This window comes from Staurois parvus, unplaced genomic scaffold, assembly GCF_062004578.1.
Source record: "Staurois parvus isolate SC_StPar_1 unplaced genomic scaffold, SC_StPar_1.0 ptg000340l, whole genome shotgun sequence".
NCBI lineage: Eukaryota > Metazoa > Chordata > Amphibia > Anura > Ranidae > Staurois > Staurois parvus.
The window spans coordinates 4,808,723-4,835,629 of NW_028318136.1; the positions used below are offsets into that span (position 1 = coordinate 4,808,723).

At 40.0% G+C, this 26,907-nt stretch overlaps 1 protein-coding gene across 1 annotated transcript; it reads right to left on the reverse strand.

The window, feature by feature from the left end:
- Positions 1-339: 339 nt before the first annotated feature.
- LOC149456972 (olfactomedin-4-like) lies at positions 340-21,057 on the reverse strand. Its single transcript, XM_089684227.1, has 5 exons — positions 20,956-21,057; positions 12,894-13,058; positions 10,964-11,176; positions 9,217-9,376; positions 340-1,965 (listed from the first exon to the last, which is right to left on the reverse strand). Exons 1-5 carry the CDS (start codon positions 21,055-21,057, stop codon positions 1,100-1,102), a joined length of 1,506 nt encoding a protein of 501 aa, XP_089540353.1. The 3' UTR covers positions 340-1,099.
- Between the last annotated feature and the right edge of the window lie 5,850 nt (positions 21,058-26,907).

The window sequence follows — 26,907 nt, forward strand, 5'->3', positions numbered from 1 at the left end:
ATTTTCTTAAGACTTTTCCAAAGAATTCTCATTCCAGATTCTATCCAATAATGGCCATTTTAAGTATAACTAGAGGAAAGGAGTAAAGAATATCTCCCAGTTTTTACACTTGTTCAGATGTCTACTAAGAAAAGTGGGATTTCTCCTCTCAGAAACAAGAATAGGAATCTGAGTGGGGTTTCCTCCCCTCACTCTTTTCAAAGTAGAATAAAAGTTTTTTCAATTAAATTTCCAAATTGATAATTGTGTTTCACATCAGTTGAGATGAAAGAAGGAGTTATAAAGACAGCTTGCAGCACATTTCATCAGGACACAAACTAAAAATTCACTTACACAATATTTCATGCTCAAATTTTTATTCATTTAATATTTCGATGATCAAATAGAATTCAGTTTTAGATACAGAACATACAGTATGTTTACAGACAAGGATTAAACATTCATACATGTAATCTTATTTTGATTTTACAGTAGAACACCAACAATGTTAAGTTAGACCTGAAGCTTAGAAAAGTGCTTAAAGTGGACTTTGCACTATCTAGTAGGGTCTGCTCAATAAATTGGGCCTCCTCCCCCTTTATAGTTCAATATGTAATAGTAGTCTTACAAATAAGGGTGACGCCACTGTTCCTTCGGGATATTCCTGGACAATGATGAGTACTCCAAATCCTACAAGATGATGCACCAGCACAATGCACAAGTGGCTCTTGATTCTCAGCATTACCTAGAATCTCATCAGAAGAATTATGACTTGACCCTCGCCTAGATGCCGTAGGCTGTAGCCAAGGATAAGGCAAGCAAATATCCTAACCTTTTTCCCACAGGTACACTTTTGCACCACTATTATACAGCACAATAATGGGCAGACCTTACTATCTAGTACAATGTCAGATTTATTGGCAGTGTTATTGAACAAGCATGTCCATGTATTTTGGTTTTCACAGGCCTTGCAGACTCCGGAAACCTTCACACATTGCTGGTACCTTTTTTCATGAGTGAGCTGGGGGTGATCACAGTTAATAGACGCAAACTATATCCGATTCGTGTTAGATAGAAAAGCTTAGATTAATCTTATATTGATATACCGTATCTATTTTATCTAGTTAGGGTTGTCTTTAGAATGTTTTATGTTGGGTTTGGATAGTGGTGTGAAAGAGAGGTCATAATGGACAAGATAGCCATCATTGTACACATAGAGCCTGTGATCATTTGGATTGTAGGACAGACTTTGCACTCTTTCCATCAACTTATCGAAAGGAACACTTAACCTCTCTTCCTCATTAGTTTTGGTATCATACATGTAGAAGATCTCCTCTTGCTTAGTGCTGATGGCACGAGTAGCATACAAGACCCCGCACACCATGAAAGCATTGGTGACTGCAGGTTTGTATTGCTTGGTGTGCCAAGTCTGCAGAACTTCTAGACTAGTAGCATTAAGTTTGCTGATAACAATATTTCCAGCCCTCTGCTCAGTTGAATAAATGACCCAGAGACCCTCTTCATCAGCTGATAAGTCCATATCCTGCCAAGCTGTGTGTGAGTAGGAGAACCGGTTTGTGTATGTGGCACCAGGGAGAGCCGCTCGGGTGTACACATTGTTTCTCCAGTCATACTTGCAGATGTTCAGGGAGTTGTAGCAGTTATAGTACAACATGTTGTTGTGCATAATCATCCCACTACCTTGACCACAATTAGAATAATCATAACTGCTACTGGAAACTTTCCTTGAAAGGATCCTCTCTGTAGGTCCCCTATAGATTGTGAGATCATTATATGAAGGGTAGAAGCGAAGAGTTTCCATCATTCTTGCATCAGTTCTTAGTGGGGCCACCCACTGGACAGCCTGATCAGTTCCTGGAAGTGAATCTCTCCCCCATCCTCCATACACATAGCCAGCTCCCAACCAGTTTAGTTGGACTACAAACGGTTTGCTGATGTCTTGGATTTGTCCGTGTTCACAAGTACCTGCATAATAGCAATGTTTTAAAAGGAAAACAAAATATGAATACAGCAAAATGCAGCATCTGGGTCTGCCAGGAAGTCTAAGAAGTCTTTGTTATGTCAGACATTCCCACCAGCATTTGATAAGGTGTGATATGCATGACATACAATATCTTTAGTTAGCTCAGCCTGACAAAATACAATCCTATTATAATTACCAGCCAAGTATTCCCATTCCTTAACCACTTGCCTGCCGGGCACTGTCACTCCCTTCCTGCCCAGGACAATTTTCAACTTTCAGTTCTGTTGTATTTGAATGACAATTGCGCGGTCATGCAATATTGTACCCATATGAAATTGTTATCATTTATAACACAAATAGAGATTTCTTTTGGTGGTATTTACTCGTCACTGTTTTTTTTTATTTTTTTGCACTATAAACAAAAATAGAGCAAAACATTTGAAAAAAGTTTTCCTTTGTTTCTATAATAAAATTTTGTAAACAGGTAATTTTTCTCCTTCACTGATGGGCACTAATAGGCAGCACTGATGGGCACTGATGAGGTGGCACTGATATTTAGCACTGATGGGCACTGTTAAGGCAGCGCTGGTGGGCATTGATGAGGCACTGATATGCAGCAATGGTGGTCACCGTTGGGCGACACTGATTGGCACTGTTGGGCACTGACAGGCGTCACTTACTGGCGGCACTGACTGATAGCACTGACTGGAGGCACTGACAAACAGCACTGACTGTCAGCACTGATGGGTGGCACTGCTGGGCACTGATGGGCAGCAATACTAAGCACTGCTAGGAGGCACTGCTGGGCAGCACTGATGGGTGACATTGCTGGGCACTGCTGGGTTGACTTGCTGGGTGACATTGCTGGGCACTGCTGGATGGCACTGATAATCAGGGCACTGATAATCAGTGCCTTGATTATCAGTGCAGATCTCCCCTGTCATATTTGCTGATTATCGGCAGTACTTTCCTTACACTGTGACAGCATGAGGAAAGTGGTGCTGATAACCTGCAACTGTATTTTCTTTGTGATCTACTGTGTCATTGGACATAGCTGATCACATGGTAAAAGGCCGCTGTGATTGACATTTTACCTCATCATGTGATCAGCTGTGTCCGTAGGACACACCGATCACTGACAGCGCTGGGTGCGTGCAGCTGGGGGCGCTTTCTGGGAGGACGTCCATGGACGCCCTCCCAGAACTGGACAACCACGCTGTAGCCATCTATCAGCTATAGCCTGATTGGGAAGCAGTTAAATGGATAATTTGGAATGGAATTTTGAATGCAAGTTTCATTAGAAATGCAGCATCTGTAGTGATTTACTGTATAATACTTTGCCATAAATTATGTTGGACGAGAAGCAGTTCAATCTTAAACTGTGTAAGGGTTTTTTTTTACTGTTAGAGCAGTAAGGATGTGGAACTCCTTTCAACAATCAGTGGTTTCAGCTAATATTGCTAATTAAAAAAATAATCTTAGATTGGCATCCTTTTGAACACAATATACAGGAATATGGGAAGTGGTAGAGACATACTACACACACTCCCACACCCACAGGTTGAACTGGATGGACTGGTGTCTTTATTCAATTTTACAAACTATGTACAGTAATTTCTGTATATATGTTTTTGTTAAGCTTTGAGAATGGGGAAAGAGGGACAGTGTAATATGGCTATGCCAAAGTCAGGCAGTTGTCTGTGGTGCCAAATGGATGTCAGAAACCAGGAGGATTTTTACAAAATGTACAAATAATTACATCTGGAACACAAGATCTAGGTTCTAGTAAAAACGGTATGAAAGAAGAGATAGGCCCCATAACAGAGGACCAGGGGACGTTGGACTCAAATGACAGGGGAAAGGAAAATGTTTGTTTAAATTTTTTTTCTCTTCAGTTTAAAAGAAGGATTTTTTTGTTGCTGAAGTAATGTTATTGATGTTTCGCCAAAGGTTAGGTACAATAGAGACTAGAGAAAATGAATAAGAAAAAAAAAATTACCAAATCCAGATGGATAACACCCACAAGTCCTTGAAGAACTTAGCTCAGTTATAACCAAGCTGCTATTTCTAATTCTTGCAGACACCTTACTAACTAGAATGGTACCAACTGATTAGTGTAGACAAAATGTGGTTCCAGTTTACAGAATTGAGATGTATACCAGGAAAAGGAGCGGTGAGTTTAAAGCGGAGCTCCACCCAAAAGGGGAAGTTACGCTTTAAGCCTTTGTCCCCCGCTCTCCATTAAGGATTGGCACCTTTGGGGAGCGGGTACCCTAATTTAACAGGTACCCGCTCCCACTTTCTCTGCAATTGCCTAGGCAATTGGAAGCAGAAGTTGTCCACCCCTACTCCCTCCCCAAAGTCTTTTGGGACACGTGACAGGTCCCAGAAGACTACGGGGCCATTCAAAAAGTGCAGCAATTCTTGCGCATGCGCAGTGGGCACCCGGCTGTCACAGCCGGGTGCCCACACTGAAGATGCCGGTGCCAGGGAGAGAAGACAGCCAGTGAAACCAGCGGTGGTGAAGACACCGCTGGACCGAAGGATAGGTAAGTGGCTGTATTTTAAAAGTCAGCAGCTACAGTTTTTGTAGCTGCTGACTTTAATTTCATTTTTTTTTTTTAGGTGGAACTCCGCTTTAACATCAATAGTATGTAAGCTGTTTAAGGAAATGGTAAAAGGACTCTGTTCAGAAATTCATTTGCGATAAAGGATTCATAATATAGAGGTTGGAATTAAGAGCTCAACTGCAGTGTTTGCTGATAACAAATTATGCCAGGAAATAACTTTGGCACAGGATGTAGCATTATTACAGGAAGACCTTGATAAAATAGGGAGTTGAGCAACTACATAACAAACAAGCTTCATTTTTGAGAAATGTAAAGTTATGCACTTTGGTGCCAAGAATACACATGAAAGTTACAAATTAGGAAGGCTCCCTTGAGTGTGCATGTAGATCAAAGACTAATGCTAAATTTGCAGAGGCGACTAGCTTTGTTGAAAAAAAAAAAATCTTACACGTACTGTACATACAGTACATAAGTTGAAACTGGATGGAGCTGTGTCTTTTTCAACATGTTGAACTGGCCATGTTAGCACATAGCTCATCAAACTGTTCACCATGACACTCTATGTGTGTGTCTGCCATTACACGTCTGTCTGCCATTACAATGTGTGTATGTGTGTGTGGATATGCCTGCCCTGACCTTCCAATCTGTGTGTTTGTACTCTGACACCATATGTGCCCTGATAGTGTGTGTGTGTGTGTGTATGTCAGTCCTGACCCTGACCTAGGGGAGGTAGTGAACCATGAAGAGCATGTAGGCAGGTGCAGTCTACTTTCTCCACTGCAAGCAGAGCTCTTCTGCAGAAAAACTGCAGTTGGAGAGGAAGTCAAGAGGAACATAGTTCCTCTATGGTTTCCTTGATCACTGGGGAAGCTATCCACGTGACTCTAGCAGTCATCTTGGGTCAGGTGGAGACTATTTAAAGCCCTGGCTCCCAGGCTTGGTGTGTATTTTTCAAGTGGGTAGAGTAGGGACAGGTACTCCACCTGGTAGGGACAGAACTAGAGCCAGGGAAAGGTTCCTGATGAACCTTTCCCTGGCTCTAGTTCTGTCCCTATCAGGCGGAGTACCTGCCCCTACTCTACTCACTCACATAATACACACCAAGCCTGGGAGCCAGGGCTTTAAATAGTCTCCACCTGACCCAAGATGACTGCTAGAGTCACATGGATAGCTTCCCCAGTGATCAAGGAAACCATAGAAGAACTATGTTCCTCTTGTCTTCCTCTCCAACTGCAGTGTTGCTGCAGAAGAGCTCTGCTTGCAGTGGCAAAAGTAGACTGCACCTGCCTACATGCTCTTCATGGTTCACTACCACTACCATGTTTAAGCATGGGGAATCCAATTAAAGCGTTCACTTTAGTCTGAAGTTTTTGCAAAGTGATTGTATGTATTCTTGTGCATCCTCCTGCTTGGACACAAGACAGCCAGGCCGCATTCTGCCCCTCCTAACAGGCGCTGTCAGTTCAGCTGAAACCTGCTATCTACACGCTGTTGGACCTGTGAGTGTGCCTGTTTGGGCTGTTTTCCCTCCAGGTTTATTGTGAATTGTCTTTGCATTATTTCAACACAAGTTCTTTCATCGCACCTGGACTGTGTGTTATTGCCGCTGCACCCCACTTACAACAGAGCAGACAGAGTCCCCTTATAGTCATGCACAGCCAGTCAGCATTTTCCACACAGCTTTCATCCACAGACAGAAATCAAACCTTGAGCATTGGTTTTGTTATTTTATTGAGGGGAATAAACTTGGATAGGGTATAGGGGTGTATAGGATGCCCAATGGAACTGAAATCTGAGGACAACTTCTTGAACTATTCACAGTTTCTTCTCTCTGACACAGTCTCTGCTGGAGTGCTAGCCAGCAGCTCCAGTTGTAATACCCCAGATCCTAGATGAACTCCTCTTCACCCAGCAATCTGTAGGTTCTCTTCCTGAGCAGGGGATCTGGCTCCTGTTCCTTCATAAAAGGTACACAGTCACTAGCAGAGGGCTAATTTGGTTTTCCACCAGAGTACTCCTTCCCCTATCCACCCAGGGGTGTACTCACTCAGATCCTCTCTTGTACAGCTTGTGGAATGGCAACTGCTACCAGGCCTATCAGCTGGGCTACTCCTTCCTTGCCACACAGGTGGTCCTCTTTCAGGGGACCAGTGAGTCCTTGAGTTTTCCTCCTTTTTAAGCTCCAGGCCTGCAGGCAGGCCCCATCCCAGCAGCCTTCCTCCTCCAACCTCACATCTTTCTGCTTCTTACTCCTCTCCACTCCCCAACTCCAACTTCTGCTTTCTTACTGAACAGACTCTAACACCTTTTCAGGGAGTCCAGCCCCTTGTCAAGCCTCCTGTTGGGGATTGTCTGAGATCCCTCAAAGGTGCAGCCAACCACTCTTCAGATCTACCCACTGCATCCCAGGCCCTCCCCCAAAAGCCATAGATCAGGGGGAAATTCCCAAGGGCCTGGCCTGCAGAGTCTCTCAGCCCTGACCAGATTTTGAATCCTCTGACTATCTCACCTTAGCTGCTAATCAGCTCCTCTCTAGCCATCAGGGTCTAGCTCCACCTAGTGTAACTAGGAGGGCGTTACATGCTGTACATCTTTCCAGGACCCCCTATAGCTATGGTCATTGATTCAAAAAAAAAAAAATCAAGGCTAGGATGTGATGAAGCATGATTACTGAGTGCACAGGGTGAGTATAGTCTAGAGCACATGTACAGGTGTAGAGATGAAAGGACTGGAAGATTGTGTATGGCTGCTCATATCCAACAGTTCAGAAATGAGCATAATATGTTTAAAATTCAAAATACTAACCACAGCATACAAAGCCATCTACAACACTGCCCCTAGCTACATCGCCAACCTCATCCGCAGATATCGTCCAAATCGCCCGCTCCACTCCTCCCAAGACATCTTGCTCTCTAGATCCCTCATCACCTCCTCCCACGCTCGCCTCCAGGACTTCTCCAGAGCCTCTCCCATTCTCTGGAACTCCTTACTGCAGTATGTCCGGTCAGCCCCCACACTGTCTGCCTTCAGGCGATCTTTGAAAACTCACTTATTAAGGGAATCCTACCCCACCTCCACCTAAGAATTGTACTTGAGCCACCTCCATCAGAACATCGCCTACAGCTATCACCTTTGTACCACCTCCCCCTTCCTTTAGATTGTAAGCTCCACGAACAGGGCTCTCCAATTCCTTCTGTACTGAAATGTATTGTAATTGTACTGTCTCCCTTATATTGTAAAGCGCTGCGCAAACTGTTGGCGCTATATAAATCCTGTATATTAATAATAATGTTAGAATGGGGTAGCTGTCATCAGAGAATTATGGGGGCGACCACTGCTAACCGTTATCTGAAAATGGTAGTTATGAAGCTGATATATTTGTCAGTTGGCTTAAAAAAAGTATCTAACCCAGTACAAATATGCAGATCAGGAAAGCCAGAAGTTATCTGACTACTTGCTCATAAAGTAGTGTTAAATCCCCAGCGTTTTTAGTTTAACAATAAACATTCTTCAGTAAACGGTTTGTTTAAATTCTTATTCCAGCACTTACAGTTTACAACCTGTTCTGCTGGCTCCTGCTCTCTCAGTACTGCTTCCCTGAACTTCCAATCTTCACAGAAAAGCCATAACAGTGGACAGGGTGGCCTGCAGCCAGTCTCTTAGTTTGAAGAAGGGAGGTGGGGAGGAGGAGGGAGGAGAAGGTGAAGGTGAATACCTTGTTATCCTTGACTTTGGGGTGCGTGTGTTTCTATTGATGCACACAGTGTAGAGAGACACAATTCTAGTCCCTGCATGCAAGTGTGACTCCATAAGATGCTGCAAGAGAAAGGAGCCACCCTGATAAAGGAAACCTGAGGCATCGGCCATGGCACCAGCTTATACTGGAGCACAAAAAAGGGTTAATAAAAAATAATATGCATATTCAGTAAGTTATTAAATCAGCTACTAAAATCACAGCTAATCACAACAATACACTCTAAATGAATCAATTTCATTCAGTAAAAATGGTTTCCAAAAAAGTGGTCATTTGGCAGATATATGTGCTGTTCTGACATTGTTGGGCCTCAAGAAATGAGATAGACTGTCAGTATATCAGGATTGCTCAATTTCCAGTTATATTCCATAGTTTGTGGACTCTATAACTTCCCTACAAACTCAATAATAAACACTGATTTGGGTTATTTTCACCAAAGAAATGTAGCAGAATACATTTTGGCCTACATTTATGAAGAAAAAGTATTTATTTAGTTGCAAAATTTTATAACAGAATGAAAAAGCATTTAGTTTTTTTTTTTTTTTTAATTTTTGGTATTTTTTTAATTTATTTAGCAAAAAATAAAAACCCAGCAGTGATTAAATACCCCCAAAAGAAATCTCGATTTGTGTGAATAAAATGATAAAAATGTCATATGGGTACAGTGTTGCATGACCGAGTAATTGTCATTCAAAGTGCAACAACACTGAAATCTAAAAATTGGCCAGGATAGGAAGGGAGTAAAAGTGCCTGGTACTGAAGTGATTGAACAACATGATCAGTATGACAGCTAGGTAACTTTCAGATGGTAGCCTCTAATGACAGGTCCCCTTTAAATGTACTAAAATAAAAAAAACAGGTGGCTGCTGTACATTATTATAAATTGTTAAATATTACTTTTGTCCACTGAAAATCAAGCTTTAACCTACCAATATCTGGTGAAGGAAGGGAAGGATAGTTTGGTTTTGTATTGTTCTTCTCACACTCCTCCAGGCGTTTCTTTAGAGCTACAATCTCCCGTCTGATCACCAGTACGTTATTCTTATCATAGATTTCCAACTGGTTCACCATGATGGAAATATTACGAATCTACAAAGTACAAAAACAAGCTAATAGTTTAATTTTAATATTTGAGCAACATAGTGCTTGTTCTTTACTTGTTTTAGCCAGCAAGGAGATGGCTTCTTTGTTGGGGCCCATAGAGAAAAAGATACATGGATGTAGTGTGTCACAGCAAAAAAAACACTCTAGTAAGAGGAACGGGGAGTGCAAGAGGGAAAGGTGACTAAAAACTTTCCATAAGCAAAATTATTCTCAGTGGTCTCCAAACTGTGACCCGGGGCAAGATGTGGCCCTTTGCTTTCTTTTATCTGGCCTTTGGGACACTATGTCCTTTTATGAAACAGAGATCAGCAGCAATCCTGAGGATCGTTGCTGATCTCTGATCATTAGTGGTTTAGGAAACAGAGATGATCAGCGGAGAACATGTTCTCCACTGATCATCTCCGCACACAGATGGCCAGTGTATGAAGGAGCGATGTCAGCCCTTCACTGGTGATCTGTGTTCTCCCTCCAGATTCTCCAGCCCAGAGCGGGAGAATCGGAGGAACCGCAAACGAAGCAGCAATCATTTACTGCTGCTTAGTAAACGGTGTTTGACTGATCTCTTACTGTAATCTCGTGAGATTATAGAAAAAGCAGCCATTTTCCAGTGTTTGCAGATCACTTCTCCCTTCATTCGGAGAAGTGATCTACACCGCTTCATAAAAAGGCATTCAGAGGAGAACTCTCTCCTCTGAGAATGCCAGAGAACTGAGCAGCGGTGATTTACCACTGCTTCATAAAAGGACACCTATTTCATTCACTGGTACCAACAATGAGGAAAAATTCCCCCCCCCCGCTGAAACCAATGAAGAGTCACAATTCCACCCAATAACACATAAGATGGGGCACAATTTCTCCCACTGACACCAACAATGAGGCACAATTTCTCCAAATGACACCGAAGATGGGACACAATTCCTCATTATGATACCAATGATGGGGCACAATTCCTCCCAATGACACCACTGATGGGGCACAGTTTCTCCCAATAACACCAACAATGGGGCCCCATGACACCAATGATGCAACGCAATTGCAATGACAGCAACAATGGGGCACAATTTATCCCAATGACACCAACAATGGGGCCAAATTACATCAATGATGGGGCACAATTCCTCCCAATGACACCAAAATGGGACATAGTTCCTCCCCCTAATGTCAAAGATAGGGCATTGTTTTTCCCACTTTGGATCTTTTCTACTCCCAATAGCCAGAGTCTAGCCCCCCTGAAGTCTGAAGGAAAGTAAACTGGCCTTTTGTTTCAAAAGTTTGGAGACTTCTACTTTAGAGTATCTAACAGACCACCACACTCAGTTATCAATAGTCACAAACTCCACAATGCCTTTATGTTCTGATTTTCTGTAGGAATCAATTTGTAAGTGTCAGTAATGTTGAAACTTACATAGAATTGATGATGTCATAGTTACTGGCTGTTCGAGTCTGAGCACTTCCCTCTGTTGAGGAAGTAACATGTTCCTCTGTATGTGAAAGCACCAGATGTTTACAATGGTAAAACTAACAGCGACCTTGTACTACTGTAAAAGTAATGAATGCATAGTATTGTCTTACCTCCTGGTAAAGACTTTCTATTATGATGCTGGAACCATTAAATGATGTTTTCAGCTGCAGTATGAGGGTCTCCATCTCTTTGATCTCCAACTTGATGAGCTCAAACTCCAGTTCAGTGTAGGAAAGGCCTCCGTTCTCCATGACCTCCACACGTTTGGTTAAGTTCTTCATCTGCTCTATGTACACAGTCAGTGTACTCTGATATATGTAGATCTAGACAGAGAGGTCACACCTGTATGTATTACTGTCAATATACTTTAAAGTCTGATAAATCTAGCATTATTAAATATATAAATTATAATTTATTCTATCCTAATGTGGGCTGCCATTTCTGATTGTATCGCCTATGTGATGAAAAAATAAAGTTAGCAAAAAAAAGTGTAAATTGTAAAAGATCAAAGTTTCACCCAGGCACTTTAAATCTCCCCAAAATATTTTTGACGGCTCCCCAATTCCACATTTACACACATGGATGTAAATGCATGCATCTGGGGCAACAGAAGATTGATTGCCCTACACGTGTTATTGCCATGCATACTGGAATAATAGCAATAATTGTACCACCAGAGCTCCTGGTATGCTCAAAAATGATGACCTGTAGAGGCTTTTAAATAGTCACCTATGGAAAATATAGGGTACCAAAGTTTGTTGCCATTTCACAGGTACATGCAAGTTTAAGGTTTGACATGTTGTGTACTTATTTGCTTGGCGCAACCTTATGTTTAAGATTTTACCAAAAAAAAAAAGAAAAGGGAAATATATTGCATTTTTGTGCCATAAAATTAACTTTAGTGCATTGATTACTGAGATTTTGCATTTCCTAAACCATTGTGCTAATTTTGTGTAACAAAAACAATTGTAACTATCACCATTTTATTTTCTAAGGTGTCTGCTTTCATAAAATATGTAATGTCTGGGGTTATTATGTAATCTTTAGGACTAAGATGATTTTTTTAAATATTTGCAAAAAATTGCATAATCGGGAAAAAAAAAAATCAGCAGCGAAAGGGAGTAAAAAAAAAACTATTGTGAACCTGCCAACCCTTTTAGATTTCCAAAAGTAAAAGTCTTTTTCTAAGAGCAGCCACTGCTGATACCTTTTCTTAGTCAGGACCCTCTTTGTGTCCCTGAAAATACTTTCCCTTTATTACTAGGGATCTGACTTAACTTTTAAGTCTAAGCCCAGTCAACTGGTATTACCCTGTCCAAATAGGAATGCCTCGGTAGCTGATAAGGACCCTGTCTCTGGACAAAGAAAAGGCAGTTAGTGGGGCTTAGTTCTGAAGCAACAAAGGGAAATTAGTTTCAGAGGATCATAGAAAGCCTCCTTTTTTTGAATACCAGACATCTTGCAGTGTCTTCTCTTAGGCAGGATGTTGACTTTTGAATACTTGAGAAGTCAGACAGATTTCATATGTTTCAGGAAGTTGTCAAAACTGAAGATATCTGAGATGAAATGATATTTTTAGGAGCCAGCGTTTCTTTCATAGAGACAGATTTCTTTTTTATATTTTCATTTTTATGAGAAATATTTTTTCCCCATTTTTTCTTGATTGGAAACATTTTTCTTTCTAATAAAAATTAAATGCATACAGCCAGATTTCTGTCTAGTGATTGTGCATAAAAAAATACTCTTGGAGGAAAGTTGTAAATTGGAGACAGCTATTGTTAATCTCCATCTGAAATGCTAGTTTTTGGTTTTCTCTGACTTCTAGAACTCCTACATTTGTATAATTTTTCTGAGTCAGTGACTCAAAAAAGTGAAACTTTGGACTGAGCATAATCTCCAGGAAAACTGTATTTTTAGAATGAGAGGCCTGAAATGGCCACCTTCACCCTCACTACAGAGAATAGACCAAAGAAAACCAAAGAAAAATGCAGGTAATAATCATAGTTCCTTCTCATATATGGGAGTTTACAGTTTTAATACCTTTGTGATTTCCTTCTCCATGGTGATTGTCAGGTTGTGGTTTGCTATCTCCAGCTTCTCAAAACGACCTGCTGGGAAGGTGGCTTCTGGGAGGTTGATGGTGCAGTAACAGACTCCATTCTCATCCAGGAATCCAGATCCAGTTTCAGAGGTCAAACTCTGCATCTTTCAAGACAAACATATACACATTGCTAACTCATACATTGTTTCAATAGATAAACATTTAATAAAAGTAAAATATAGCAAAATCATTAGATTGGCTTATTTTATTTTTATTGTGCAAATAACTCCAACCATATTTTAAATGCATTAGTGCTTCTTTTCAGTGAACACCAGCACAAGCAAATAACATAGACATAAGAAAATAGATTTTTTTCAGTAGGACCTGTTCCGACCAATGAATTGAATTGTAATTCAGAACAATGGAAAAGCCATGCGTGCTGCATTTTGGGCGTTTTAACCATAAAATAAAAAAAAAGATTACAATGCAAAATGCATTCAGTTGTTTTGCAGTCCGTAGATTTCAGGATAGCCCTCAACAAATGTGGGGAACTAAGCAACTACCTTTAGAAACCATTCTGTATCAGCCACCCCTCTCTGCCAATCCCTCCATTGGCTTCCCACTGCCAAACAGATAAAATTCAAAACATTAACAATAACATATAAAGCCATTTATAACTCTGCCCCAAATTACATCACCAATCTTGTCTCCAAATATCACCCAAACCGTACTCTCCGCTCCTCACAAAACCTTCTGCTCTCTAGCTCCCTTGTCTCCTCCTCCCATGCTCATCTCCAGAACTTCTCCAGAGCTTCCCCCATCCTCTGGTACTCTCTACCCCAATTTATCAGACTATCGCCCACTCTGCTCACTACCACTACCTTTTGTACCACTAGCCCCTCCCTCTTAGATTGTAAGCTCTAAGGAGCCTCTTGTATTGAACTGTATTGTCTCCCGTTATATTGTAAAGCGCTGAGAAAACTGTTGGCGCTATATAAATCCTGTATAATAATAATAATAATAGAAAGCAACAGCCAAGAGAGATGTAGACCAGAAGCAAACCTGGTCAACAAAAACAAATACAAATGTCTGTATGGAGAACGCCAAAACCTAGAATATTTACTTCTTCACTTCAGCGAAGGAATGTTGGACATACAAGTATGCCTTAACCAAGGATCAACCAGTGAACAGCTGGGGGTGAACACAGAATACCTATAACCCTTGAAATAAAACAACCCTCACAATAATAATCTAATGGGATAGAGGGGTGGAGACCGTCAATAAGAAACAAAGAGGTGAGGTACCAAGCCCCAGAGAGATGGCTAGTGGGGATATATTATAAAGCAATCAATGTACCTGAAAGCAAAAGAACATATATTTATATACATAAAGGGTCAGATTGATCTAAAGAAGAGATGGAAGCTTCACCTAGTAAATAGATCCTATAAGGATCTCCGAATATGTCAGATAGATGAACTCGGTATTGAGACAGCAAAGATCTGTTTCTGTTGATCTTACAAACCAACATAATTAATATCTCCTTGAGCAGAGTGAAATCATTTTTTTTAGGGAATGGTTAAGGGGGCAGTCTGAATGAGGATCAGATGGTTTGGGTGTGCCTCTATTAAGAGAATCAAAAAGATGCATTCTCTGAAAAGACAGGTCAATAAACATTGTTTAAATGTATCATATACTCAACAAACATGTAGCTATAGAGCCCTGTTCATATAGGCAAACATAGATGTCATGTGAGACACCAGCATAGAGGCATCTAAAAGACCAGCACAGCGGAAGTAAAGGGCTTCATGCATACACTTAAGTTGTAAAGGATCAAAGATCATGATTTGAGTTAGATAAATCTATTTTAAAAGATGTGGTACAATTACATATGGTTTCACATGAAAGTCAATGCTAGAAGAGGGCAGAGAGGCATTTCAGTTAATGAAGATTGGGACCTAAACAAGGACTCTAAGTAAGAATCAGTAAAGTCCCTAATATAAAGACATTTCTCACTAAGATGATAAGATGTCTATTAGTGTGAAGGACTAGAGATTCCACAAAAGGCAGGGACCAAATGTCCAGGGGGAAAACAGCTTTACGTGATCAGGAGGAAGAAACGTTAGTGTTGCAAGTTTCCAGTCTTCACACAAGACAGAAAGGAAAGGTAAAGGAAAGGTCTTTGCAGAAGTATACGCAATGGAACAGCCTATATCTGAATCAGTAGATTTAACTTCTATAGGTCAAGCACACAGAGTCTACCAGGTTAGACATAATATTGAGTGTACCAGAGGTTGCTTTACTCAATGAGCAGAGGTGGATGCTAAGGAGAAAGAGATTTCAGAAGAGGACAACGGACAAGGTTGTCTGCTTCAGGAACCTGAACACTGAAGGCAGCCCTTAAACCAGCCTTTCTCAACTTTTTTATCATGGACAAACCCTTCATATAACCTTCAGGTCAAAGACCCCTCTCAGTCATGAGGTAGTAGAATAGAAAGTGTTCAAACGTGAAAATGCAGCACTGAGAAGGTGACAGTAATGTGTGCAACTAAATCCTGGGAGACGCTGAAAGGCAGATATAATCTGCCAGAGCACAGAGACTGTCAGTAAATGACAGAACTGCCAGGGAAACCACATTGAAAATTAAAAAAGCTATCAGAGACTGGGCACATGATAAATGTCACTGTTGTGCACCTGTTTAGTACTCTGCGACTGCCATAAATACATTCAATTACTTCCCAAAACTTTTTGTTTGCCTCTTGCATAGGCATACTCTCAAGGACTCCTCATCATCACATTCCAAGCAGAGCCCACATCTTTGGTTCGGTAGGGTCTGGGTATGGCCTCCAAAGCTATGCCAAAGATGTAGACTGCTTCATCAGTGTATTAAATGTCTTGACTGAAGGGGGAAAAAAGCAAAAAAGGTCTAGAAAAAGCAGGCAACCTCCTAGGACACTATCAAAATGGTTAATGGCGAGATAATAGTGGGTTTTACTCTTTTTTCTGTTTGCCAGTGTCCACCTCCTTAAGGAAATTGCAATAAACCTACACATCTATGAATTACTATATTAACACCGCAAAAAACTTTTTACAGTATATTAAACAGTTCATGATTTCATTATAAATTGCATCAAAAACCGCAAAAACAAAGAACATAAAAAATAATCAAATAAATATAGAAACTAATTACAAAAACTGAATAAAATTACTTTTCCTTCATTTAGACATTTAGATATTTCACAGCTGCAAGTTTGTATCCATTTTCTTCCTAATTGTAACAATAGCCTGTTAAGATCACCATCTCTTTTTGACATATCAAAATATTCCAACAAAAAAAAGTTTGCTTTGTATGGATCACATCAATTACACAACACAAAATTACGTGCTACCAAGAATGAAATTCTCCATACTTTACCTCATGGACATAATCCTATGTCCTTCTGTGTAGGCCCTTTTTTGTCTTGCCTACAATAAGCATTACATTCACAGAACATTGAATAAATACCCATTTTTGTAAAATAAATTTAGATTTTTTGTCATAAACAGTTCCCCATTTAGAGGTCTAATTTGCTTAGATGTATAAATATATTTACACTGGTTACATGCACCACATTCTTTTTCAAAAGGTACCAATGTTTTGACATAATGGGGAAGATTTACTAAAACTGGTGCACACAGAATCTGGTGCAACAGTGTATAGTAACCAAGAGTAGATAAGACTATAAGAGCCGTGGAATGCAAGCATGTGCTTTCTCTCCCTTAGTGGGTGGCAATTGACAGCAGACTGGGGGGGGGGACCTTTGATTGGGGTTTTCCCTTTCCTGAGGATCTCCCCTTTGACATGTGGCAGGGGTACAAGAACAACTTTAAGGAGGAAGAGGACGTCTGAAGATCTCCCCTTCCCCATACTCCCCCTTGCGTGTCTTTGTCCCTTCAATAAAGCTTCGGGCCTGTGTTTTCCCCTTCCCCCCCCCTTCCCCCCCCCCCACACACCCGATGCTTATTGTGGATCGTAACATTCGGCTTTCGTTTTTTTTGCATGATTTCGTGACATTAGGAAACGTACTGTGTATTAGGATGCTATGGTTTTTGGGGTAAGCGGCGTTATGCATGACGTGTTGGTCTGGGGGATTCATCCTCCACGCACATCACGTCGGACATCATACCGCTGAGCGAATTTATTTATTTCTGAATGTATTTATCGTATGCTTGGAACTGTATTGCAATGTGGTGCGCTGCGTCGCAGTACAGGGTGAGATGTACCCCGATTACAAAGTATCATGTTGTTTTTTATACTTCTGTAATAAAATTATCTTTTCAATCAAAAAAAGGGGTACAAGAACAAGGCTTTACACATGGAAGATTGTAACATAACAGTGATCTGATCTACTTCCTGAAACCAATGGAATTAATTCACCTTGCCTTATCTTTCTCTTAAAGTTGTGTGTACCATGCCGGATGTCTTTCGATTTCTGTTGATAGCCTAATAATGGTCAAGGACATGTATGGTCAAAGACATGTATCTATTGGATAATCTGCTATGATCCATTAAACAAGGACTGGTATGCATTTTGAGGGGACTCTACCCCCATTCTTTTCATCATTCTTCATGTAGGATATGCTACAGCAAGGGTGACATTTACAAATAGAAAATTACACAGTGTAAACTACCGGCAAGCATTACCAGCACATGATGTTTAATTGCCAGCAAATGCTGGCTTCTTTAAAAAAAAAAAAAAAAAAACAACACCACCAAGACCCTTCCAAAGGTCCTCCCAAAAAAAAAAGAAGGCAGCAGAAAAATGTAATTTGCTGGCTATTTAAAACACTTTTTACTTGTAATTGTCAATGTTGCTGCAACACTTTCTATGTATCATGTATATGCTCCCCATTTACAAGAATAATTAGGGAATTCTCCAGGCATGTTATTTATGAATTGGAATTGGTAATTTTAATGTTTCATGGTAAGAATAAAAAAAAACACGGTTCCTGGCTGAATGGAATTTTTTAAAATTATTTTTGCATTGGTACTGTACATATTCTCCAGGGCAGTGCCCCCCTCCCCACCCCATGCTATTTTTGACAACCCCTTGCCTATTAGCCTATAAAATGGGCATTTTGTTATCTGATAGATTTAATTGCAATTTAATTACAATGGGGTTAGGTTTGGCATCTGAACTTCTTTGAAATTTTACCTTCTCCATAAACTCATCCCTCTACAGTTACTGCTTTTTGCATCACTTACCCCTACATTTCATATTGTAGGCTCTAGTGATCAGGGCTTGCCTAATCCTATTGTTTTGAATTGTATTGTAACTTTACTGCCTCTCTTTATATTTTAAATCTCTGTGCAAACTACTGGCACCCTATAAACCCTGTAGTATAATAATATTTAGAGATATACAATGATTAAACAATATGTATTTGAAACATATATTTTTAATTCGTTTTTTTTCTTAAGATTATCTTTACTGTTTGAACTGCATAGGCATCCTTGAATAAATGGACTTTGTTCCAAGAAATGCAATGGATGAAAATTAGCATATGCAAGATAATCTGTTGTGGATGGCATGAAGTTGTGAGAACCAATGAATGCCAGAATAACAATAATACAAATTATCAATTTAATCAATGTGTGAGTATTAAATATAGGTATATCATTAAAGTGTTATTAAACCCAGGACCGTGCATTCACTATATCTGGTCTCCCACAGTACATACAACATGGAAATACAATTATTTTAGTAAATGTAAACTGCTAAATACCTTTTCTCAGCAGCAGTATATAGCAGTCTTGTGATGTCTATCAGTGTCTAGCTGAACACTGATTAAAGCTTGTTGGAAGAGTTTTCATTCTGCTCTGACTGTCCTATGAGGCTGCATAACTCCTGATTTTCTTTTTGGACAGTGCTGATTGGTCCTGTGCTGATCACATGCACCATCCCAAAGAAATAAAAAAAAAACCTCTCTAGCAATACACACTAAATTGAGCATGTCAGAGTGAGTCCTAGAACTCTGTACTATTAGCAGATGGATTGGGGACTGTGGAAAAAGGGGAGGATCAGAGAAGAAAGGAACAAACATTCTTTTTACACAATGCAGATGATTAACTCATTAGGTTCCACTATAACAAGCATGCTTTTTATGCATATACTGGTAGACTGATTTTACTGTTGTGGGTTTAGTAATACTTTAATATTCCTCTTTCCTTTCCTCCTTTGTAACTTTGCCTCATATAAATAAGATGAAAAATTTAGTTTGGCACTTTTTGCTGATTAGTTTGAGCAAAATCAGCTTGATGCAAGGCAAAGGTGACAATAAATGCAAGTATATACTGCTTTCCAAAATACAGTTCAAAATTATCATATATTCTTTTATGGCTTTCAAAACTATTCTCAAACTGATGTTGGGAACAAGCAAATGTTTGTGTGCCCTAACCCTTAAAAGAATTGACTGAGCCTATAGAAGTAAAGAAAGTTCATAGAATAGGCCAGCCTTTCTCAACCCTTTCAACACAGAGGAACCTTTGAAATAACTTTTCAGTCTCAGCTAAAAATTACTATAACTACAACTCATAATAGGTAAACAGAGTAAAAAAGTGAGCGCTAATCAGTTCAGCAGCTGTACACTCAAGGCAACCAGTAAAACCTCAATAAATAGTATCAAAGAAATAGTGCAGCGCTTAAATCAATAGTCCTTAGTAATTCCCGATCAGTGGATGTTCCTCAATGCGGAATGTAAGAAATGCCCACTCACCGGAACCACACTTGATACAGTGCAGTGTATGAATGTTATTCCCTGGTGTCACTGGAAGTGTACATCTGGTTCAGCCCTTGGAAGAGTATCCCTCTTTAGATCAGACAGGTCCAGGATCACAGCAATTAAGGCTCAGACACAGAGTTCCCCTTAAGGGATGTGTGGGTGTTGCTTTTGCAGTAATAGAAACCTCCCACTCTGGATGGAATCGAAGTAACGCAGCTTCTGGAAAAAAGAACTCCCCATGCGGGGTTAAAGCAAAAAGGTGCCCATAGTGTGATAAAGTTTGAATAAAGCAAATTTTATTTGAAAGAACAAAGGATGCATCCAATGGATATCAATAGGAATGGCAGATAGCAACAAAACACTAACCGTCCCTAGAAGGACGGCGTGACGTCAATGGCGCGAGCAGGCTCCTCCTTACGCGTTACGTGCCACGCGCATCGCCAGAGGGTGAGCCATCGGAGCATCGTGGAGCTCCGGCGGCCATTTCCTTCTAGGGACGGTTAGTGTTTTGTTGCTATCTGCCATTCCTATTGATATCCATTGGATGCATCCTTTGTTCTTTCAAATAAAATTTGCTTTATTCAAACTTTATCACACTATGGGCACCTTTTTGCTTTAACCCCGCATGGGGAGTACTTTTTTCCAGAAGCTGTGTTACTCTGATTCCATCCAGAGTGGGAGGTTTCTATTACTGCAAAAGCAATACACACACATCCCTTAAGGGGAACTCTGTGTCGGAGCCTTAATTGCTGTGATCCTGGACCTGTCTGATCTAAAGAGGGATACTCTTCCAAGGGCTGAACCAGATGTACACTTCCAGTGACACCAGGGAATAACATTCATACACTGCACTGTATCAAGTGTGGTTCCGGTGAGTGGGCATTTCTTACATTCCGCATTGAGGAACATCCACTGATCGGGAATTATTGAGGACTATTGATTTAAGCGCTGCACTATTTCTTTGATACAACTCATGATACATTGATGTGATAGTCAGTGAAAAGAATGTTCCTTACACTTGTAGTCATTGGGAAGAAATACCCCCTTACAGATAGCTAAAAAGATCATTGGTGTCAGTGGGAACTTATCTGAGAGGAAGAAATTGCTCATTGCTCAAGGAACCCCTTACAACTTTTGGAGGAACCCTGGTTCAGAAACCCTGGAATAGGTTGTAGATATTTCTACCAGTAGTGTGTACTTTCAGAAAAAAGAATCTGAAAACAATTTTGTCTTTTCTTCCATAAAAGCTTTTCTTAAAATATTAGCAACAGTTAATGACTTGCAATTTCTGATGAAACTTACCAAAGTGGCAGCTTGAGCCTGCCAGAAGGTAAATAGAAGAATGAAGAAGATGTACATGGTGCCTCTCTGGTCTTCTGCATGGATGAGCTTCTGTTGCCCCATTTTATACACCTATAGAACTTGTTCCACACCCCTATTTCCCATTGTTCATTGATAAAAGTGGGATGGGTAAACCTGCAAATGATAAAAGAAAAGTTGTAAAAATGTTTATTTTGATAAATACGTGTGCAAATTACATCATGATTGTTATGTGGACTAAAAAATTCTGACAACTGTGTGAAATATAATTAAGATATCAGAGATAAGGGTTCCCAGTTAATTTTAAATGCAGTGAAGGAAGAGGCAGAAAGCTTAGTGAGCATTTTTAGAAGGATTTTAGCAATGGCAGACTACAAATATAACTTAGTTTCCTTTAATGTATTTTTAACTGGCATACTTTTTCAATGTTTACTGTAATGTTTTCTACAAAGTGTAAGCCCAGCCAAAACTTGTTTTGGTTTTGGATAATGTTAGAACCCCTGCTGGGCTTTTATTGCTATCCAGTGCTCTCAAATGGCTGCCTGCAGGCTGGACCAATTTGCTGGCACATATTTAAGATAATTTTTTAAAAATTAAAAACTTACCGATTCTTTTGGATGTATAACTACAGTGAGCAGTTGTTATTCATGGTGGCTGTTTTTATGTGGGGAACTGCATACAGGCATTAGAAAAAACGATTCATCCAATCTGAGTAGCTTTACCATTTTTTCCATTTGAAAAGGTTAGCAAGCAATCAGGAAATAACAGTTAAATGCAACAATAATGCTTGATTAATTACTAAGGCTTTCATGCCTGATAGAAAATCTGTAAGCCTGATATGATAGGTTCCTTTGCCCCATGAAACCAGACAATTCCTTTTTACTGTTGGGCTACCTAGGTGAGGAGCTTACTGAGCTGAGTATAAAAATATACGGTATATAAAATCACAAAGGGTTTGAGTGTGTGAAGATCTTTACTGTAATGCACATATATCTCACCTCTTATAAAAATTGAACAAGTGCATGCCTTTCTGTGGCCAGATTAAAATAGACCAATGATTAAAATAAAAATAGAAATAGCAGTGGGAATTGATGAAGAACTTGAAAACAAAAAAGGTACCTTTTCGACAATGGGACTTTTACAGTCAGATCTGGAAATATTTTAATGTTTATAGGCACCTGACACTCACCAACACTCTCTGTCCAATCTCTGGGTAGGTTTAAAATTGTCCACATTTTTGTGAATAGTGCATAAAAGAAAACATGAGCTGCCTGTAGATAAAAAAAAAAGAATAAAACTCTAGTTTAGGCATTACCCCAGAGGGAAAATTAAACTACGCTGACAAAACAAGACTCTAACTTTTAACTTTTTTTTTATTATTAAGGATGTGCAGTTATGTTATATCACCCCATTCTATTCTAGCTGCAAACAGAAAATTCTTTTAATCAATATTATATGTTTTTGTATGTTTTATCACAAAATGGTTTTATGGTTTTATGAGGGTAATAAAGGTTCATTGAAACAGTCTAATTTTTTTGAATTGACACTTATATAGATGTAGTAGCCCTGCCAAAGTTGGAGTGCCACTAGTTTAAATTTAGTGTTTGCAGAAAGGCTGTAGCCAGCCTGGTACTCACTGGGTTTTCCCAAACCTGGGAGTGTTGTTCACGTCTGCCTGTTGCCATGGAGTATTCATCAAGAGATAGAGCAAGAATAAATAATGCTATCAGTTATTCATATCTATTTTACTCTGGCCAATCACTAGAATGTTTATTGCCAGATATTTGGGTGGGAAAGAAGATATATATCTGGGGAATCCTTCTAGAAAGGTCTTTTTGACTCCCAAACTTTGCCTGGAGGGGATATAGTGTCAAAGGTCTTTAACTCCCAGCTTTTCCCTGAAGAAGAAGTCTACTCTAAGGAGCTTCCTTTTGCCTCCTAGCCCTGCTGCTTGGGGATGCCTTATAAGTTTCAGAATCAAGTCCAAGGGAAATGGAAATGGGCCTATGCTAGGGTCAGGAAGATGGAAAGGTGGCTAGAAGATTGAAGTACCTCCAGAATATTTGCTCTGCCAATTGCTGATGTCAGCTTAGAAGCACTTATTGAAGAATTTCTTGTCTCAGGCTTAAAGTAAACCATTAGTTTGTGAGAGAGGCTGAAGTTATTTCTGTTTTGAGTGGAGGGAATTCAATGCTGCTACTATTTTGGGAATCCTGTAAACCAGGAGACTCCAAACTTTCTAAACAAATGGCCAGTTTACTGTACTTCAAACTTTAGGGGAGCTGGACTGTGGCCATCAGGAGTAGATAATGACTCAGGCTTGGAAGTGAGTAGGAGTTAAAATAAAAAAACACTCCTGTGGTCAGTAAGAAGAGGAATAGTGCCCCATCATTGCTATTAATCAGGTAGAATAGGCAGGCAGAGAGCAAATCACTAAATAATAGTATTGCCTGTGGTTTCTTTGCAGCTGATATTTGACCCCTTACTGATTTACCATTCCTTGTTCTGCACTGTATCTCTATGTGGAGAGGCATGGCTTTGCTTCCTCATGTCAGAGCCTCTGGCAAGGAGAACAGTGACCAGTACATTATTGACATTACCAAATCTCACTCCAAAACTCCAGAGAATAGAAGTTAGAAGTGCCTTAGTTCTTACACTGCAGAGAAAAACTATAGGGATGTAGGCACATCACTTATTGAGTTCAGGACCACTTTCCCTGAAGCAGATCTTTGTACTTTCTGTGTGGGTTTTTGGGTGTGCAGCTTTTGGTGCAGTTTTTGGGGTCTTGAAATCTAGTACACAAATATTGCACTCATATCATTTGTAATGTCTGTGTGATATAAGTGTAGCAGGAGAGATTAATCCTGTCTCATGGCTGTGATCTGCTGACTGGCCTCTCCTGTGTAACCTGACACTTGCCCTGACACAGACAAAGCAGTGAGGGATTTCAGCCCCCCCTTCTCCTCTCAGACTGTAAGAGAGTGAGAGAGCCAATTACAAGAGCCATTAAAGGAGCCAATGACAAGGACTCTGTCAAACAGGAAGTGCAGGTGCAAAGCATTGTGGACGATGGAGTCTTGAACAGAAACGGCCTTATAGGCTAATATGGAGATAGAATTATAAAAGAACTACGAAAGCCATCATGCTTAGGGAGAGCAGAGTGAAGGGATCCATCTTGGGGTTTTTCTCCTGAGGAGGGGAGACTGCATGTGGCAGCAGAGAGATTGGACCTGGCAAAGAAGTGCTTTTGGGCAGTGCACTGCATGCTTGGTGATCTGCATCAGCCAAGGGAACATCCAAACTGAGAGAAGTGGCTTACAGTACAGAGGCCATCCTGACAATGTGAAGTGCTCATCCTGAGGTGACCAGAGGAGCCTGTCATTTCCAGGACGATCGTTTGGGCCTTTGTCACAGGATCTGGTGAGAGGGATTTTTCCCACTGTCAGATGACAGGAACACTGCACACATACTGCATCATACCTTGCTCAAATTCACCAGGCACTGGGTTGTGTAGATGGCCCTGCTGAAAAGACACAGTATTCGCTTTGCTATACAAATACTGCCACTGGATTACAATTATACTTTAAGTGTTTAAGGAGTTTAAGTGCACCAACGAAAGTGGCTAGCTGAAGATCCCAACATTCATCCTGTTACCAAGAGACTGAAGTTACTGGTGCCATACGTGCACGCGCATGCGTAGTCAGGCCTCTATATTGCATGGTGTGTGAGGGAATAGCTTTAGCTTGGAAAGCAGCTATTAAGCATCATTTGGATACAGTGTTTGCCTATTGGGCTTGTGGTGTTGGGGGTTAGAAGGGAGAAGTTTGACACAATAGAGAGTCGTTCTTCTGCCCTCCTCCTGCTTGGACATCATAGAGCCGAATCTATGTAGAGGAGGTAATTCCACTTTCAGGTTGCCATTTAAGTGTTTCCTCTGCTTTTGGGGTTATTTACGGTTGGAATCCCCTGAAAGCAGACTGAGTGTAAAAGTGAGTTATATTGCTTTCGGTCACAGTATTTGCTGTTCTCTTGATTCACCTAACGAATACCTGTTGTTAATGTTTATTACTTCCCATAGAGGTCTTACAGTAAAGCTAATCTCTGTGTTTTATTATAACGTGTGTGCTTTTCATTGATCCTTGCACTTACAGTATGGCCAGGTGTGTCAGTTGGGGCTGAGACAGTTCTTTGGGTTGAGAGGCAGAGTGGCGGAGTGAACAAACTTAAGCAGCCCCTACGGGGGTATCGCTACATAAGCAGTCGTAATATTTGTAGAGACAGGTCCATTGCAGTCTATAACTTCTTTACAAATACCAGCACTTGCAAACCGCACTCTTCACAGTCTAGATTATGAATTGATGGATCTGACTGACCCACAATAAAATTGCACTAAGCCATTTTGGTTTCTCCTCTGTTAATGTTTGCATCACACTGTATTCACGGCAGAAGTAATGAGAAGCTTCTACAGAAATACATTTGAAAGCACACCTAATACTGCTGGTAAAATTTTACCACAAATGAAAGTGAAACTAAACTGTATCTAAGCACAACAACATGAAAATGCTATTTAAAATGTATGTCTCTATGCTTTATTTTGTTTTGAAAATCAACTTCTATAGCATTTCTAGCTATGGCAATCTTGAGTAAGGGCAGATGAGCAATGTAGCATTTACTTTCTAGAATTCATCTGCCTGTAGATCAGGCATGCAGGCATTAGGGTGTGCTAGCTGAGAAAGCCCCTCCTCCAGTTGAAAGAATGAAATGGCCATGAAGGCAGTACCATGTGATTTGGTGCAGTGAGTTTTTCAAAAGTAGTGCATGCACTTCTTTTTGTGTAGTCTGGTGTGATTTGCAGCACATTCAAATTGGTGAGCTGTCAAATTGCACTGCAAGGTAATGCACAGGAATTGAATTGGAACGCGGAACACATTCCTGAGCGATTTTAGTGTGAACTGGCCCTTAATATTGATTGAGAGAGTTTAGTTCTGCTTTAATGAAAAACAAAGTGACATTGAACAAGTATTAACATAGTTACATCCTTAACCAATTCAATACCGGGCAATTTTACACCTTCCTGCCCAGGCCATTTTTCACGTTTCAGCGCTCTCACACTTTGAATGACAATTGCGCGGTCATACAACATTGTACCCAAACTAAAATTTTATAATTTTCTTCACACAACTAGAGCTTTCTTTTGGTGGTATTTAATCACCGCCGGGGTTTTTTTTTTTTGCTAAATTAACAAAAAAAGACCAAAAACTTTGAAAAAAAAACACGTTTTTCTTTGTTTCTGTTATAAAAGTTTACAAATAAATAATTGTTCTTCATAAATTTAGGCTAAGATGTATTCTGCTACATGTCTTTGGTGAATATAACCCAAATTAGGATGTATTATTTAGTTTGTAGGAAGGTTATAGAGTTCACAAATCTGAAATATTGATCAATCCTGAAGTACTGATAGCCAATCTAATTTCTTGAGATCCAAGAATGTCAGAACAGTACAGATATCCCCCAAATGACCCCTTTTTGTAAAGTAGACAGTCCGATGTACTTCATAGGAGGCATTGGCGAGTTTTTTGAAGTTGTATTTTTTTGTCATAATTTTTCCGAAAATGAAAAAATTAAAAAAAAAATTATTTTCACTATTTTTTTTTTTACATACTGTCACCAGTGCAGTACAGTGTCATCATATAACTGGCATGGCGGTGAACAGGGACACTGACTGGTGACAGTATGAAAAAAAAAAATATATATTTTTTTTTATTACATTTTTAAAAAATTTTTTAAAGATTGTTTTCATATTTTACTATGACCAAAGTAGTACAATGTTACCATAGTAACATTGTACTACTTTGGGGAAGTGATCAGTATTTTTTTTTTTACACAATTTGCTTATAGCAAAGAATTACTTTGCTATAAGCAAGCATTTACCTG

Bases quoted from the DNA above. Each gene is read 5' to 3' on its own strand.
- LOC149456972 (XM_089684227.1), bottom strand. From the start codon at position 21,057: ATGGGGCAACAGAAGCTCATCCATGCAGAAGACCAGAGAGGCACCATG. The intron at 13,059-20,955 runs GTAAGTTTCATC...TTGTCTTGAAAG, and splicing joins AGGCTCAAGCTGCCACTTTG to ATGCAGAGTTTGACCTCTGA. The intron at 11,177-12,893 runs GTATTAAAACTG...CTCTCTGTCTAG, and splicing joins TGGAGAAGGAAATCACAAAG to ATCTACATATATCAGAGTAC.